The 15,200-nt window shown below is 40.3% G+C and overlaps 1 protein-coding gene across 1 annotated transcript in view; it reads right to left on the reverse strand.

The window, feature by feature from the left end:
- Window positions 1-15,200, reverse strand: part of epb41l4b (erythrocyte membrane protein band 4.1 like 4B) — a 244,302-nt gene that overhangs the window by 106,516 nt on the left and 122,586 nt on the right. Inside the window, exon 15 of the mRNA XM_033049625.1 lies at window positions 14,946-15,004. Within this exon, the coding sequence (XP_032905516.1) occupies window positions 14,946-15,004 (59 nt within the window). The remainder of the gene's footprint in view (window positions 1-14,945; window positions 15,005-15,200) is intronic.

A 15,200-nucleotide genomic window follows, 5' to 3' on the forward strand; every position in this document is an offset into this window, starting at 1 on the left:
TAGGATTTTCGTTTTCTCCATGTATAACGACAGATGTCTTACTATACACAGACGGTCATCTGTGGGGTATGACCTAAATTGTATATTGAGGCCTGCTGATCCCTGTCTGTTCTGCTTACTAATTCATAGATATGAAACGTAATATTTTCTGTTGAGGAAGTCATGTTGTCCAGTCTTAGTTTATGCAGTGACTGTACCCTCTGTGCCGTGACCAATGCCATTAGCATGACTGTTTTTAATGTCAGTCTGTGTAGGGACAGAGCTGTAGCTGGAGACCAATTCCTGAGCATCTTCAGGATAATACTTACATCCCATATTTGGGAGTACCTGGTTCTTGGGGGATTAGTATTAAAAATTCCCCTCATAAGTTTTGTTACCAGTGGGTGAGTCCCAACAGAGTAACGCTCTGTCCCCTGCCATAGGTAAGTCGATAGGGCACTTCTGGCGCAGTTGATGGCACTGTAACTGAGCCCCTCATCATAGTGGAGGCCTGCCAGATATTCCAGAACAGACGGGATGTTCATGTCTCTGTAGGTGATGTTGTTTTTATGGCAGTGCATCGCCCACTTCCTGATATAGACCAGATACTGTTTTTTGATTGACTGTCTTTGGGTCGCCGAGATCATGTTCACTGTTCGGTCCGTCAGTTCCAGTTGTAGTAGAGGTGTTTTTAAAACTCTACAAATTAATAAGTTCAAATGTTTATGGCATGGGTGGCTATCCCTTGTTACGGGATGTAGCAATAAATCTGGTCTATGCGGGATGGTGATACATGGTTCTAATACCATGTTTAATACCACTGGGAACCATGGTTGAGTCGGCCAATCGGGTACTACCAATACCAGACGCAGAGTCTTGTTGTATTTTCCTTAATACCCGACTGATGAGGCAGGAAGGAGCGAATGCGTAAATAAACAATTCCCCCCCCCCCCCCCCCCCCCAATGCAGCGAAAATGCATCTGTCGCCGCTGCCCTAGGGTCTGGTTCCCATGAAACATAATTTGATAACTGGTGGTTAAGTCTGGATGCGAATAGATCGATATCTGGTGTTCCATATTTTGCTGTAATATTAGCAAATACTTTTTTATTCAACATCCATTCGGTGTTTTCATTAAATTTGCGTGACCTGGTGTCTGCCACTGAATTTAGTCTTCTTGGTAGGTGGCTGATTCCAAATATCTCTCTGGATACACCATTGCCAAATTGTATTAGCCAGATTGTCACATTATGTCGATTTGTTTCCACCCATGTGGTTAATGTATGCTACCACGGTGGTATTGTCTATCTGTAGTCTAACATGCTGGTGATATGATCCAGTACAATATGACTTTAGGCCATGGAATGCACCCAACATTTCCAGGCAGTTTATGCCCAGTGTGAGTAATAATGATGCCTCCTGAGCAGTCCATCTACCTCCACAGCTGGTGATGGTATTGGTGGCTCCCCACCCAAGTGCACTGGCATCAGTTTGTAGTACCATGGAAGGGTTACTGACAATGATTGGATTGGAACAAAGCCAGATGTTATCTATCCACCATTTTATTCCATTTTAGCTTGATTGGTAGTTTCATAGGTCTGTCAAAGTGACCTGCATTAATTTAGAGTGCTTGTATTTTTGCTCTCTGTAAGTTTTGGTAATGTAGAGGTCTAAATTGTGTGGCTGGAAAGGCAGCCACCATATGCCAATTACTTTGCTACCAATCTGATGGATGGTTTGCTGATGTCAATGAGGTTATGCAAGCCTCTATTAATTCTCTAGCATTTCCCTTAGGCAGAGTCACCGACATGTGAACTGAGTCAATGGTGAAACCCTCAAATAGTCCATAGTAGTGGAAGGCGTTAGTTTAGATTTAACTGGATGGATAATAAATCCCAGTTTTTCAAATAACTGTTTTGTGGCTGTTACAGTTTGTTTGGCCAATTCCAAAGTTTTGCCCACAATGAGTATGTCATCTAAATATGCCATGACCATGTGTTTACATTTCCGTAGAAACGCTAGGGCTGGTTTCAAAATTTTTGTGAACAGCCTGGTGCTGATGACCCATTTGGCAGTGCTTTATACTGCCAGAGTTGCCCATCCAGTTGAATTTTAAGTAACATCTGTGGTCACCTCGTATAGGCACTGAATAGTAAGCATCTTTTAACTCGATGCTGGCCATGAAGTAACCTTTGGAAATTAATTGTTTAGCAGTAACAAAGGTATCCATTTTGTCAGATCTATGGTGATGCGACAACCACCATCTTTTTTGTTTTTGATAAATATATTGGACACGAATTCTAATGGTTCGTGTTGAGTTTTCTCAATTACACCTTTTATGTAAAGCCGCTCCAGTTCAGCTTGCGCTTTTGATTTTTCTTTATCAGAAGGCACAAACATTCGGTTCGGTATATGTTGAACTGGAGGGCTGTACTTGTGTATAAACTCTATTGTATATCCCTGGATACTGCTTAAGATGTAAGTATCGGTTGTTAACATGCTCCATGCATTCAGAAAAGAGTGTAGTCTCCCCCCAACCTCCATGCTCCCTGTATTTTGTAGGGAACCAGACCCACCTACCTCCATAGTTACCAGTGGCAGGTTTACTTCTTTTTGTAGGTTCTTCGCTGCTGTTGTTGCGCTGGTGTCTGGATTTTCGGTTTGGTTGGCGTTGGAGGTCCCCGCATCTTCCAAGAAGGCCGGCCTGGGCCATGGCCTAAAAAGACTCGTGTTTTGAATACCGGGCCTTCGAGCTTTCACCGGTTCTGCTGGTGGGTGCGTAGGGGTGCTGTCTTTGGCTGTAGTGTTTGTTGGAGTCCATTTTATTAGTCCAGTAGGTTCTCTTGTTCCTGCATCCCTTGCACACTTGTCTTTCCTTCTGCGGACCCCTCTTCCAGGTCAGCCCAGAACTGACCCGCAGTGCTCCCCTCTGATGAGGTAGAAGCACTGTGCAGCCCTTCAAGAGGTACTGCTGTGGGTTTATCATAGGGCCCACAGTGACCCGACTCCATCTCCCGGAGTCTGTCACATTGGAGCAAATGCTCCACACACCGCTCCATCCGGCTCCAGCGCTCTCGGTCGCTGGCCGCCCGCGGTTGTTCAAAGTCGGACTCCTCTGAGTCCACGACCTTGTTTGTTTTTGTGTCTAGCCTTTCCGCCCGGCTGCGTGGATCAGGCCGGTGCGGAGGCGACATCGGGCACAGCTGATCCCACTAGCGGTGATCCGAGTGCCGCTGGCTGCTGCTGGCTGCCCGCTGCTCCGTGGTCCTCCCTCACCAGCTTTGTCCTTACTGCCCTGCCGTGGAGTGGATCTGGCCGGTGCGGAGGCGACATCGGGCACAGCTGATCCCATCTAGCCCACCAGCTTTGTCGCAGCCCGTTGGTTTCTCCACCTGTAATTAGCATGGTAAAAACACAAAAAAGACCGCAGCTCTTACCTGCAGGTCCAGGTTAAAATTGTCGCTACGGGGGAACGTCGTTCCACCCCGTCTCCTGCCGTTTTCGACTTGTCCAAAAAGTCGACGGCCCCATTTGAATAGTCTCCCGCCCGGCCGTGGTGTTCTGGCCGGCGCGGGACCAAAAGTCGGCACAGCTGATCCCTTACGGGGCTTGTGCCTTCAGCTGCTGCTGGCTCCCGCAACTTCGCGGTCCTCCCCAGCCAGCTTTACTCGCAGCACTTGTGGACACTATTTTGTCCAGCTTCCCCCCCTGTGTAAAAACAGCGCGGGGACAAAAACTACCGCAGAGTAAATCACTTACCTGCAGGTCGCGGTTTCAACTTACCGCTGCGGGGGACGCTCCACCCCGCCTGTCGTTTCGCAAGCGTGAAAGCGATGACACGCATGCGTCGTGGCGGGGTTCTTCACGTAGTCACTCACGTGACTCCGAAATAAAATTGGCTTGGTATAAGTGTAAATTGTCCCTAGTGTGTAGGGTAGTGTTAATGTGCAGGAATCGCTGGTCGGAGGGCAGAGTCCCCCTAGTCCTCACCTTCCACCCCACTAGCTGTCACATACAACAAATAGTCTTCCGTCATTTTCGCCACCTCTAACGTGATCCCACCACTCGCCACATTTTCCCATCTCCCCCCGTCTGCTTTCCGCAAAGATCGGTCCCTCCGTAACTCCCTGGTCAATTCTTCCCTCCCCGGGCACTTTCCCTTGCAACCGCAAGAGATGCTACACTTGTCGCATTACCTCCCCACTTTACTCCATTCAAGGACCTAAGCAGTCGTTCCAGGTGCGGCAGAGGTTCACCTGCACCTCCTCCAACCTCATCTATTGCATCCGCTGCTCTAGATGTCAGCTGATCTACATCGGTGAGACCAAGCGTAGGCTTGGCGATCGTTTCGCCGAACACCTCCGCTCAGTCCGCAATAACCAATCTGACCTCCTGGTGGCTCAGCACTTCAACTCCCCCTCCCATTCCGAATCCAACCTTTCTGTCCTGGGCCTCCTCCATAGTCAGAGTGAGCACCACCGGAAATTGGAGGAGCAGCACCTCATATTCCGCTTGGGCAGTTTACACCCCAGATGCATGAACATTGACTTCTCCAATTTCCGGTAGCCCTTATTGTCTCCTCCTCTCAGCTCTCCCACAGCCCTCTGGCTCCTCTTCCTTTCTTCTTCCCGCCCGCCCCCCCCCCCCCCCTACTCAGTCTGAAGAAGGGTTTTGGCCCGAAACGTTGCCTATTTCCTTCGCTCCATAGATGCTGCCGCACCCGCTGAGTTTCTCCAGCACTTTTGTCTACCGTCACTGGTTGGTGTCTGGACAGTAGTCCGAAGGGCCTGTTTTCACGACGTATCTCTAAACTAAACAATGACCAGATAATTTTTTTTGGTTATCAGTACGAAATGTTAACTACATTCTTGCTCCATGGATGCTGCGTGACCTGTTGAATATTTCCAGCAGATGTTTCAGGGTCACAAAAATGAATGACTGTGCTATATTTAAACACGTCTGCCACAGACTAATAATTGCCCATTCAAACAGTATTCAATTGTTAAGGACCTGTCCCACTTGGGCGTCAATTGCGCGCAAAGATTTTGTACAACCCAAAATCCCGGGACGCCTCGCGAGACCGTGCGTCACTGCCTACATCACCACGCACCATGTGCGCGTCATGACGAGTAAATTATGTGCATATAACGCCCAAGTGGGACAGGCCCTTTAAGCTCCCTTTCACACATCAATCACCAGCAAACAGCACAAGGAGACTAATTCATGTCTGAAAGAAGATACATTTCTGAAACCAAAGAACAAGTCATATGAGATTTGTTTGAATAATGAACCAGATTTAGTGAACTGCCTGGTGGGGTATGAAATGATTTAAATGTGATCAATGCAGTGCTTCAAAGGGAAAAACAAAACACAGCTACTAAAATTCTACATTTGGATACCGTTGCCTTCAATGCAATAGACTGATTATGTACGTCAATGTTTAAATCCATCAATAGATATATTCAAAGAGAAGTGGGTATTTTAAGGAAAATAATTTAGCCATTCAGAGTCAGTTCATACCAAAAGGGACAACAGCTCTACATGACATAAACGTGGGTGTAAACAATTGAAGAGTTAAAGAGACAAACTTAAAGACCAAAAAGACCTATCAAAGACAAATACCAGCATAGACTCTGGTTGCTGTGAGAGATTAGAGGGAACAGTAAAAGATCGCAAAACAATGGTAAGAACCGTAAAAATTAAAAAAATGTAAGGGATATCAAAATGCAAACATCATTTTCTGCAATAGAGAAAGAGCAGTACGAAGCAACGTGTATCTTATTTGGAATCAAGGGTATAACTGAGTCATGATCTAATAAAAATATAACATTATGAGAAGCATAGATAGGGTAAAAGTCAGGGTCTTTTTTCCCCAGCATGGAAATGTCAAATAATAAAAGATGTCATTTTAGAACGCGGGAGAAAGTTTAAAGGAATTATGTACAAAGCAAGTTTGTTTTTAAACAGAGAATGGTAGGTGCCTGGAATGGGCAGCCTGGAGAGGTGGTAGAAACAGATACAATAGTAATATTTAAGAGGCATTTCGACAGATACATGAACAGTGATGGAATAGAGGGATATAGACCATGAAGAGGCAAATGGGATTGGATAGATGGGTAACATGGTCAATGCAGACATGGTGACTCAAAGGGCCTCAATGGTGTAGTTTGTGCAATCTACACCATATTTTAAGAAAGATGAGCAGAAGATTATTATTGATCACCTTTTGATGATCTATTTTCAGAAAATCACTAAAGCCTATGATTCAGATGGAATACTTGGACACCTTGATCAGAGATTGTCAGCAGATATTTACGATGAACTATTCTGATGGTTGTCAATGGAGATTTATGAGATTTATGATGAACCTATCAGAATGAATCATTCTGATCAACATTTTGTTAACGGGATTGAGGTGATGCATAAGGGGATGTTCATTGATTTACGCAATGTTTATTCCTGTGTATTTGCTGAAAGCATTTCATAAAGTCCCTAACAAGAAACTGTTAGTTAAGTTGAAGTTCTTGTGAATGCAGTTTAAATATGAAGTAAAACAAAATTCTGGAGTAACTCTGGAGGTAGCATCTCTGGAGAGAACGGGTGACGTTTTGGGTCGAGACCCTTCTTTAGACTCCGAAATGTCACCAGTTCTTTCTCTCCAGAGATGCTGCATATCCCACTGAGTTACTCCAGCATTTTGTGTCCATCTTCGGTATTAACCAGCATCTGCGTTCCTTCTTACAAATGTGAAATTAATAATTTCAACTTAAAGAGTAGAGTACTTCCCAAGTGGTCAAAAGATAAACACAGAAATAGTCCAAAAATGATTTTGCAGGAGTGTTTGTTCATATTAATAGATTATTAAAGTGTCTTCGACAGGTGCTGAAAACAGTCAAAGCACAAGAGTGATAGGTCACACCACTGAAACACAGAGCCCTAATTAGATCGCATCCGTGAACTGTGAACAAATCGAGGCACAGATACTGCAAATGCTGGAATTTTGAGAGAAAAAAACCCAAAGTACTGGAGGAAATCAATGGGTCAGGCAGCATCACTGGAGGACATGGATAGGTGATGTTTCGAGTTGGAATCCCTTCTTCGGACTGATATGAAGACCCTGCGCCTTAGAGGGGAATTAATTTACCAGAATTATATATGGATTCCAAGAAAAACGTGTTTAGCAGGAGGACTGCAGAAAGTGGGCTTTGTATAGCCTGAATTTATAAGATTCAGGGGAGATTAAATATAAATGTCAGTTACCATGACAAAACAATGGTGATAAACTATTTCCACACTGAGGAGCTCCATACAGAGCATCGTATAAACATTAAAAGGCACATATTTAACACAATAGGTGTAGGAATAGGCACCTAGTCCATCAAATGTGTCCTTGCATTCACTCTGATCTTTGTTGGCCTTGACTCCTCTTTTGTGCCAGTTTCAATATGCTTCAATTACATGATCATTCACAAATGTAACTACCTCCATCTTAAGTAATTCTAACAATCTAATTTCAACAATATTCTGAGGTACAAACTTTGTTTGTATATACCATCCTCTACAAAAAGAGATTTCTACAAATGTCAGACACTGGTACCTTATCTTGTAACTAAGTGCCCTAATTCGTGACTCTCCTTGTGAAAACATCTCAATTCCTCATGCAAACCACCCTTTCCTTGTCGCCCCACCATTAACTCCATCCACACTTCATGCTGGCTCAGGAAAACAACCACAGGTTATCATAACATTTTACTAAATGTTGACATTCTCAACCACATGAATGAACTGTGACAAATGGCTGAATTTTTAACTGGACAATGGATTGTCTTCGACCTGCAAGGATAGTGAACAGTGAAATTTGTGCCATGTGCAAGTCTGCAGCATATTAGACATGTATTTAATTTAAAATGGACATAATTGACCATATCAAGGACGGGCATAAATTCATGTGAATACAACTGGAACCTGAAGAATTCTGCCAGTCTAAAATTGTGGAACTCTGTCCCACAGCCTTTGATATTCCATGCGGCGACAAGTCAGTGATTTGGTTAATGTACTTATGCATAATTGTTTATGAAACTAATATTCTCAGTAGCATTCCTGCATGTTCTCACCTCTATTTCCCTGCAATTATGTATTATAACCATCGACAGGTCTATGATTTATTATAACGGGCAGTGGTTTGGTTGACGCATGTAACCTATCATCAATGACTTCCAATACAAAGTGCTCCTTTGCAAGTTACAGCAACCTGTTTCTTGCATTATTAAACACAGTTAACATGTAACAAGTACCATATAGAAAAGTCATTAAACAAAGATTTGACAACGTCAGATAATCAATAACTTCGGAAAAAGAATATCTAAAGGAGAGTCTTAAGGATGAAGGAGGAAAAAGTCATAATTACAGACCTGACACCTTTGAGAACTGAATTAAATTTGGTGTTGAAAACATTCAATAATACACGCTGACTGTCCCGAATTAGCCTATTCACTTCCAAACGTGAATAAATCCTACCCCTTAGAATCCTCTCCAATAACTTCCCCAACATTGCCATGAAGCTCACTGGCCTATGATTTCCTGGATTATCTCTACTTCTTTCTTATACAAAGGAACAACATTAGCTTCTCTCAAGTCCCCTGGGATCTTTACTGGATAGAACTCAATGATCATCATCAGGGCTCCTGCAACTTCCTCTCCTGCCTCTTTCAATAAGCTGGGATAGATCCCACCGGCACTAGAGATTTATCCACCTTAATGCTCTTCAGAAGAACCAACTCCACCTCCTTCTTGACCTCAAACTGCCCTAGTATATTATTATTCCCCAGGCTGTTCTTACTGACTCCATGTCCTTATCCTCAGTGAATATAGGTACAAAGCACTTGTTCTTGAATAAGCATAAATTCACTTATTTTTTCCCTTCTTCAATTCTACTCTTTTCTCCTTGTTACACTTGTTTTTAAAGTACACGTAAAATCTTTTGGGATTTTCTTTAATTTGACCATGTCATGGACCCTTTTGGTCCTTCTAATTGCCTGCTTAAGTACTTCCCTGTTTGATTTATATTCAAACGAATATATTGGCTCTCTTCCCTGTCCACTCTTAGTCCTGATGCAGGGTTTTGACCTGAAATGTTGACAATTCTCGCCCCCCCCCCCCGCGAAATCTAAATTAGCCGAGATACAATTTTGCCTTTATCCCTTTTAGTTCCTAAAATACACACTGACGTTTCTTTACTACATGACAACATTGGGTATCCTTGATCACTTTTGCTAAGGTTCAAGTAAGGCTGAAGAATGATAAGCTAAACACTTCCATTGCATGTTTCAAAATATGACAAGTCAAGAAGATATCGAAGTTGGTAAGGACCCAGTACAACATATCCTTGACCAGCTGCTTAAAAAATAAGTGGATTTCTTCATGAGATCTCTGCACATTCAAAATCGCCAAAAAGTAAATGTACTTCAAATACTGCAAAACAACAAAGGAAATGAGAAAAATAATACGTATTCTAAAAAGCTCTTTTTTTCTTTGTGCATTTCCCCAAATGTTCCTAATCTTAAAACAAATGTAATTTCTGTCTTCACCACCTGCACAGTTCTGGTCCATTAGGTGTTGTAATAAGGCATGTCAGCAAGAAACTCCGTAGAATGAGAATCTGACTAGATTTTAACACCAAATTCCATGATATTAAGGCAGTATTGTAGCAATGATAGGAGAAGCAGCTGTTATGTTGTAAATGTACCAATACACTGCATAATTATTTTCAGAAATAATTATCTGTATTTTCTGACATTTGGAGTTTTCTTAATCTAATCTGAAAAGAATGCGATCTCAAATTTGTCATTGCACTTCTTGCATTATGTATCAGTCAAAATTAATGTGGAGCATGTATTCACTGTTTTACAAGCCTAATCAATGATAACTGCATGAATTGTCACATTTTAATTCTTAATCTTTCCCCAACTTATTCTGTTATTTTCTCCAGTGCTCCTGTTCTTTAGTTTCATCTTGCTCAAATAATAAGTGACAAAGCATTTTAAGGGAAGAGACTAATTTCAGAGAGTCAGCAGCTGTCTTGGACTATTGCTTAGAAAGATCAGTGTGAATAATATTCATACAACGTTCCAAGAGTACTTATGGTTGTATTCAGTAGGAAGGGGATGCCATGAAGGAGCAGTAACCCTTTTCATCTGCAGGAAACATGTTCTCAATGTTGGGGGAGTCCACAACCAGGGGCCACAGTTTAAGAATAAGGGGTAAGCCATTTAGAACGGAGATGAGGAAAAACATTTTCACACAGTGAGTTGTGAATCTGTGGAATTCTCTGCCTCAGAAGGCAGTGGAGGCCAATTCTCTGTGTGCTTTCAAGAGAGTTGGATAGAGCTCTTAAAGATAGCGGAGTCAGGGGATATGGGGAAAAGGCAGAAACGGGGTACTGAATGTGGATGATCAGCCATGGTCACGGTGAATGGCGGTGCTGGCTCGAAGGGCCGAATGGCCTACTCCTGCGTCTATTGTCTATTGCATCAGTGAAGCATTTAAGAATAAAAAACTAAACACAAGTGCTTAGAAAACGGTCTGTGTGCAGAAAAGTTGAGAAAGCAAAGGAGAGACACAGTGCTGGTGAACATTATTAAGTTTCACGTTATTGTTTACCTGAAGTTTCTAATTAATGGCTGAACATTTTTGGATGGCTTTATATCATTGTTCAGATCTTCACTTGAAGAAACTGCACCTTAACAGTCATTTTATCATAATAAATAGTTAATGATAAATAGGCTTAATGATGACAGCTGTAGTGTCTAAAATTATAATTATCTGATGTTCTTATTTTAAAATAAATTATTACCCTTTCCAATATTTCATACAGGAAGTAACTCAAGCTCCTAATCGACAGCTATACACTTCACATCGATGCTTACCATCACTAGAAACAAATCAACAGAAACCAGAATGCTTCTGCCCAGCATGCACAATAAAGTTGAGGTGTATGCAATACAAGGAAATAATTATAATGTGAACATCAGTTATTTTGATTTAAAAAATAGCCTCATGTAGACAATTTGATTATAAAACAAAAATGTTCGAGATAGTCGTTAAAATAAACAAACAAATAACGAAGTTCACTTCTATTCCAGCTTCAACCAGTTTTGAGAGAATGAGAACTCGGGTCTCCAAACTGTAATGATGACTTTGTTCAGGAGAAGAGGAATAAGGTTCAAAGTCATCTCTGCTGCCAAAAGCCTGTGAGCTCAGATAAATATGAGGTTATGAAATCTAATTCTAAACACACTAAAGGCCAGGGACATTACAACCCACATTGATTGTACTTGTGCTTCCACTGGATCTCATTTAGTTAACTCTCTGAGAGATGATGAAATATTAACTTCTGAATGTGGCGAGCTGCAGATTCTGGTCATAAAACACTTATGTTTTATACAATAAGTTTGTTTTACAATCAATGGAAAATTCCCACCCTACCCCACACACTTTTTTTGAACAATCAATTTGATGCATCTTAGAAGCTAACATGTCAAAACACCATTATATGATTGTTTTTATATCATTATCCCAATTCAAAACACCATGGGTTATAATTGAAGAATTAACTATCATGAATTGATGACTAAGGAATAATGTTCAATTAAATTGCTCACCAAATAGTCATCATGTAGCACAGGACTGCTTGCAAGGATGGAAGGGAAGAAAATTTTTATTTAAAACTTTTGAGATATTGCACTATATGCAAGATGACAGATCATATACAATTTAGCAACAAATATTTGGAAAGTTTGCTCAGTTTCCCTTTAATTCAATCTAGGCTTCTTCAGGCACAAATTAAAAGACTTTCAAAAAGAAAATGATGTTTTACCCATTGCACTAATATCATTTGATATTAGTTATCACACTCATAAGCAAATCATATCATCTAACTTTTGAATAATTCCCATTAGCTCTAATAAATATAAAGACAGATCACAGCATTGTTTAACCTAGAATATAGGCATGCACCAACTGATTGTTGTAGTAAATCATGCTAATATGATTGTAACAAAACGCTGCTTCCTTAAATCATAGAGAAAAACTTTTTTGTTGGAACTTGCATTCAGCAATAGGCCCACAATCATTAGTGCTTTTTTTCTTCTGGTAAGAATTCAATCAGGTCCATATTTAAATGGTCATATTCACAACAGCTGGCCAGAAGACGTGAATTTTGTTTGTTGTAATTGATTTTTTTAATTAAAATGACATGGCAAGGCAAAATTCCAAAACACTGCTTCAGGCTACAAGCCTACTTGATTCTATTTTTTATTTTTTACTTTAGCTCCAATAGGAAATACAGTTAAAACTACATGCTTCCTTACAAAGAGAACGATCCGTCTCTTTAAATCTCCAGCAAATATATTCAGAAATGCTGATAATTCTTGCAAGAGTTCAGTTTCACAGAAGCCAAAAGCTAGGCAATTGCCCAAATGATTATTCTTCATGTATGTTTATACAATAAGTGTTCCCATCAAAGGGAAGGGGTATCACAGTTGAGACAAATTCAGTCCTTGCACATAGATTCAGCAAGGGTCATAATAAACATCAATTGGACAAGCATTGGAAACTGAGAATTAAATCAATTGAAACACCTTCCATAAACTTTCTACTGGTATCAATGTAATTAACACAGGCTGAATTTGTGACCTCCATTCCGTGCAAGTCATAACGCATACATTCAGATACTTTAGTTCTTGGAACCTGAAAAGAATGCTCCCAAAATATTTTTATTTATTTTGGGCCTTTCCTTGTAAATGGCATCATCAATTAGCTGGTTAAAAAGTCGTACAAGCAGGGGCCTCAGTGGTAGTTCCGCTTGACTACATTCTTGTCACCAGGATAAGTGATATGGACAATCCACTGAAGAATGGAGCATAAGTATAAAAACAAACTGAAGGCATCTTGATTAATAATCACAACTAATTAAATATTAATCAGGATAAACTGACAATGCTAATAACCAGATACAGTTTATCCCATTACCAGTAACATGCACCTTAGGACAGAACAAAAAATACTGAGCTACCAATGTAAAACTTCAAATAAAATTCCAAGAAACACGGCAGTATAATTGAGGAAAGCATATCTGGATTCTCCGATCATTATCTTAAAGTCTGATTTAAATCCACTAGCTTCTGACAATGAGATTTTGCATAAGCTATTGCCCAACCTTTGCAAATCCTTCTTCTGCCCAAACCTCCGTCCCAAACACAGATCTGGTCCATGAAAGAAATAAACTACTCATTTTGTATGATGCATTATGTATCAAGAATATCCAGGCAATCAAAATGGTCTTGTAAATGTTTCATAGAAATATTGACAACTTTAATATAACACACTGAAGAGATTAGCATCTTCATAGTATGTAGAGATGTCAAACTGTACATCAAGTTTGAAAAATGTGGTTCTCTTCACTTTTGAATTTTTTTTCTTCACAATTCAGGTTTATAACTTGGGTGGATGGGATTTATAGGATTCCAAATCATAGATGGGACAAACACTCTGTCAAGGTTTCAAAGTGCAGTCATGAGTTTATCTCGGTCAACACTATGCTTCCTGCCTCCCATGTTCTTCATATTCTGCTCTTGAACATATCTTGCGTTCCTCCCATTTCCTTCCGATGATGGTGTCCGGTTGTAATATTTTTGCCTGACATCATGGGGTGGTGGCCTGTACCATGTGCACAGTGAGCAGTTAGTGAGATGAAACTTTACATAACATACATGGTTACTGATCAAATGAAAATGAGATAGAAAGTGATTTGAAATGAGGGGGAAATAAGAACGTAAGAGATGGAAGACAACAATAAATAAAATGTGAATAGTTGTTAAAATGCAACTTTCTCCCCAAGAGCTTCAGTGGTATAGGTACAAGCTTCTAATATAGCTAACATCAGTTTCAAGGTGAGTAGCAGAGCACAAGACTACAACGTCATGCGTTGAACAATCTGCAGATTGAAGCTGTTATTAGAGATTTGCAAAGTGAGACAAGTCAGTTTCCAGCACATGCAGGGACATGCAAAATTCAGCTTGTAAAGAACATTCCTTCCCAAAGGCTTGGGGCTCCCATAAATTCCATACATACTGATTGATCCCTTTAAACAAACTATTTGTTTCTTTAAAACCTGAAATGGGTTCATGGACTATTATATCTCATCACTGACATACCAAATTAATAAGCAACAAGTTCAAGGAGTTAAAAGTGATCTTGTCAGAACCATCAGTTCAAAACTGCATCAAATTTCCTGATTACACAAACAGCACTCAGTGGTGCACTCATGCACACACACATACATACACACACACACACACACACACATACACACCAGAGTGAGCCATTTGGAAGGATAGTTGTAAAATTGATGAACTGCGCTACCACGTCTTTCCCTCCACCAAACAACGTAAAAGATCATAGACCCTTCACCACATGATTATAAACAGCAAAGTAGCAAAGATAATTCCCAGCAACAGAAACGTTTTTTTTTAAACAAAGCACTGTAACAACGTTTTAACCAAAAACAATCCATCAGTAAACTATATTTGACTATTTAATTCACAATACAAAAGGAAAGGCTTCGTAGTATTTTTTATATATTTGACATTTATTAATTTATTGCAGCTATTCTTTGGTGTGCAACGTATTTATTGCTCAAAGTACTTAACATTTAAAAGCAATATCATTTGATGAACTGATACGGTCATAATTGTATATAGAACTTCATTCCAAACAACATTTTAGAAAATATACAACCGGCTGACCTAAATTTGGCAAATATAACAATAAGCTCTTTTCATTTTAAGTATCTCTTGATACATTGCACAATCCAGGTTACTGAACTGACTATGGATGTAGAATAAATTTATTGATAAAATTAAATATAAAATTGATAAGATTTACATCTTTAAGCTGTAGATTGACTGACCTTACATTACTGGAATGCCAGTGGTGCTGGACAGGGGGAATGTTGCACATATATGGAGCCTATAAAACAGATATTCAAGTGGATAATTATTACCATTTTAAAGTCAAATCAAGTTTATTTGTCACATACACATACGAGATGTGCAGTGAAATGAAAGTGGCAATGCTCGCAGACTTTTGTGCAAAAAGACAAACAACCAAACAAACTATAAACACAATCATAAACACACATATTCTTTTACATAATAAATAATGG

This window comes from Amblyraja radiata, chromosome 2 (assembly GCF_010909765.2).
Source record: "Amblyraja radiata isolate CabotCenter1 chromosome 2, sAmbRad1.1.pri, whole genome shotgun sequence".
Classification (NCBI taxonomy): Eukaryota; Metazoa; Chordata; class Chondrichthyes; order Rajiformes; family Rajidae; genus Amblyraja; species Amblyraja radiata.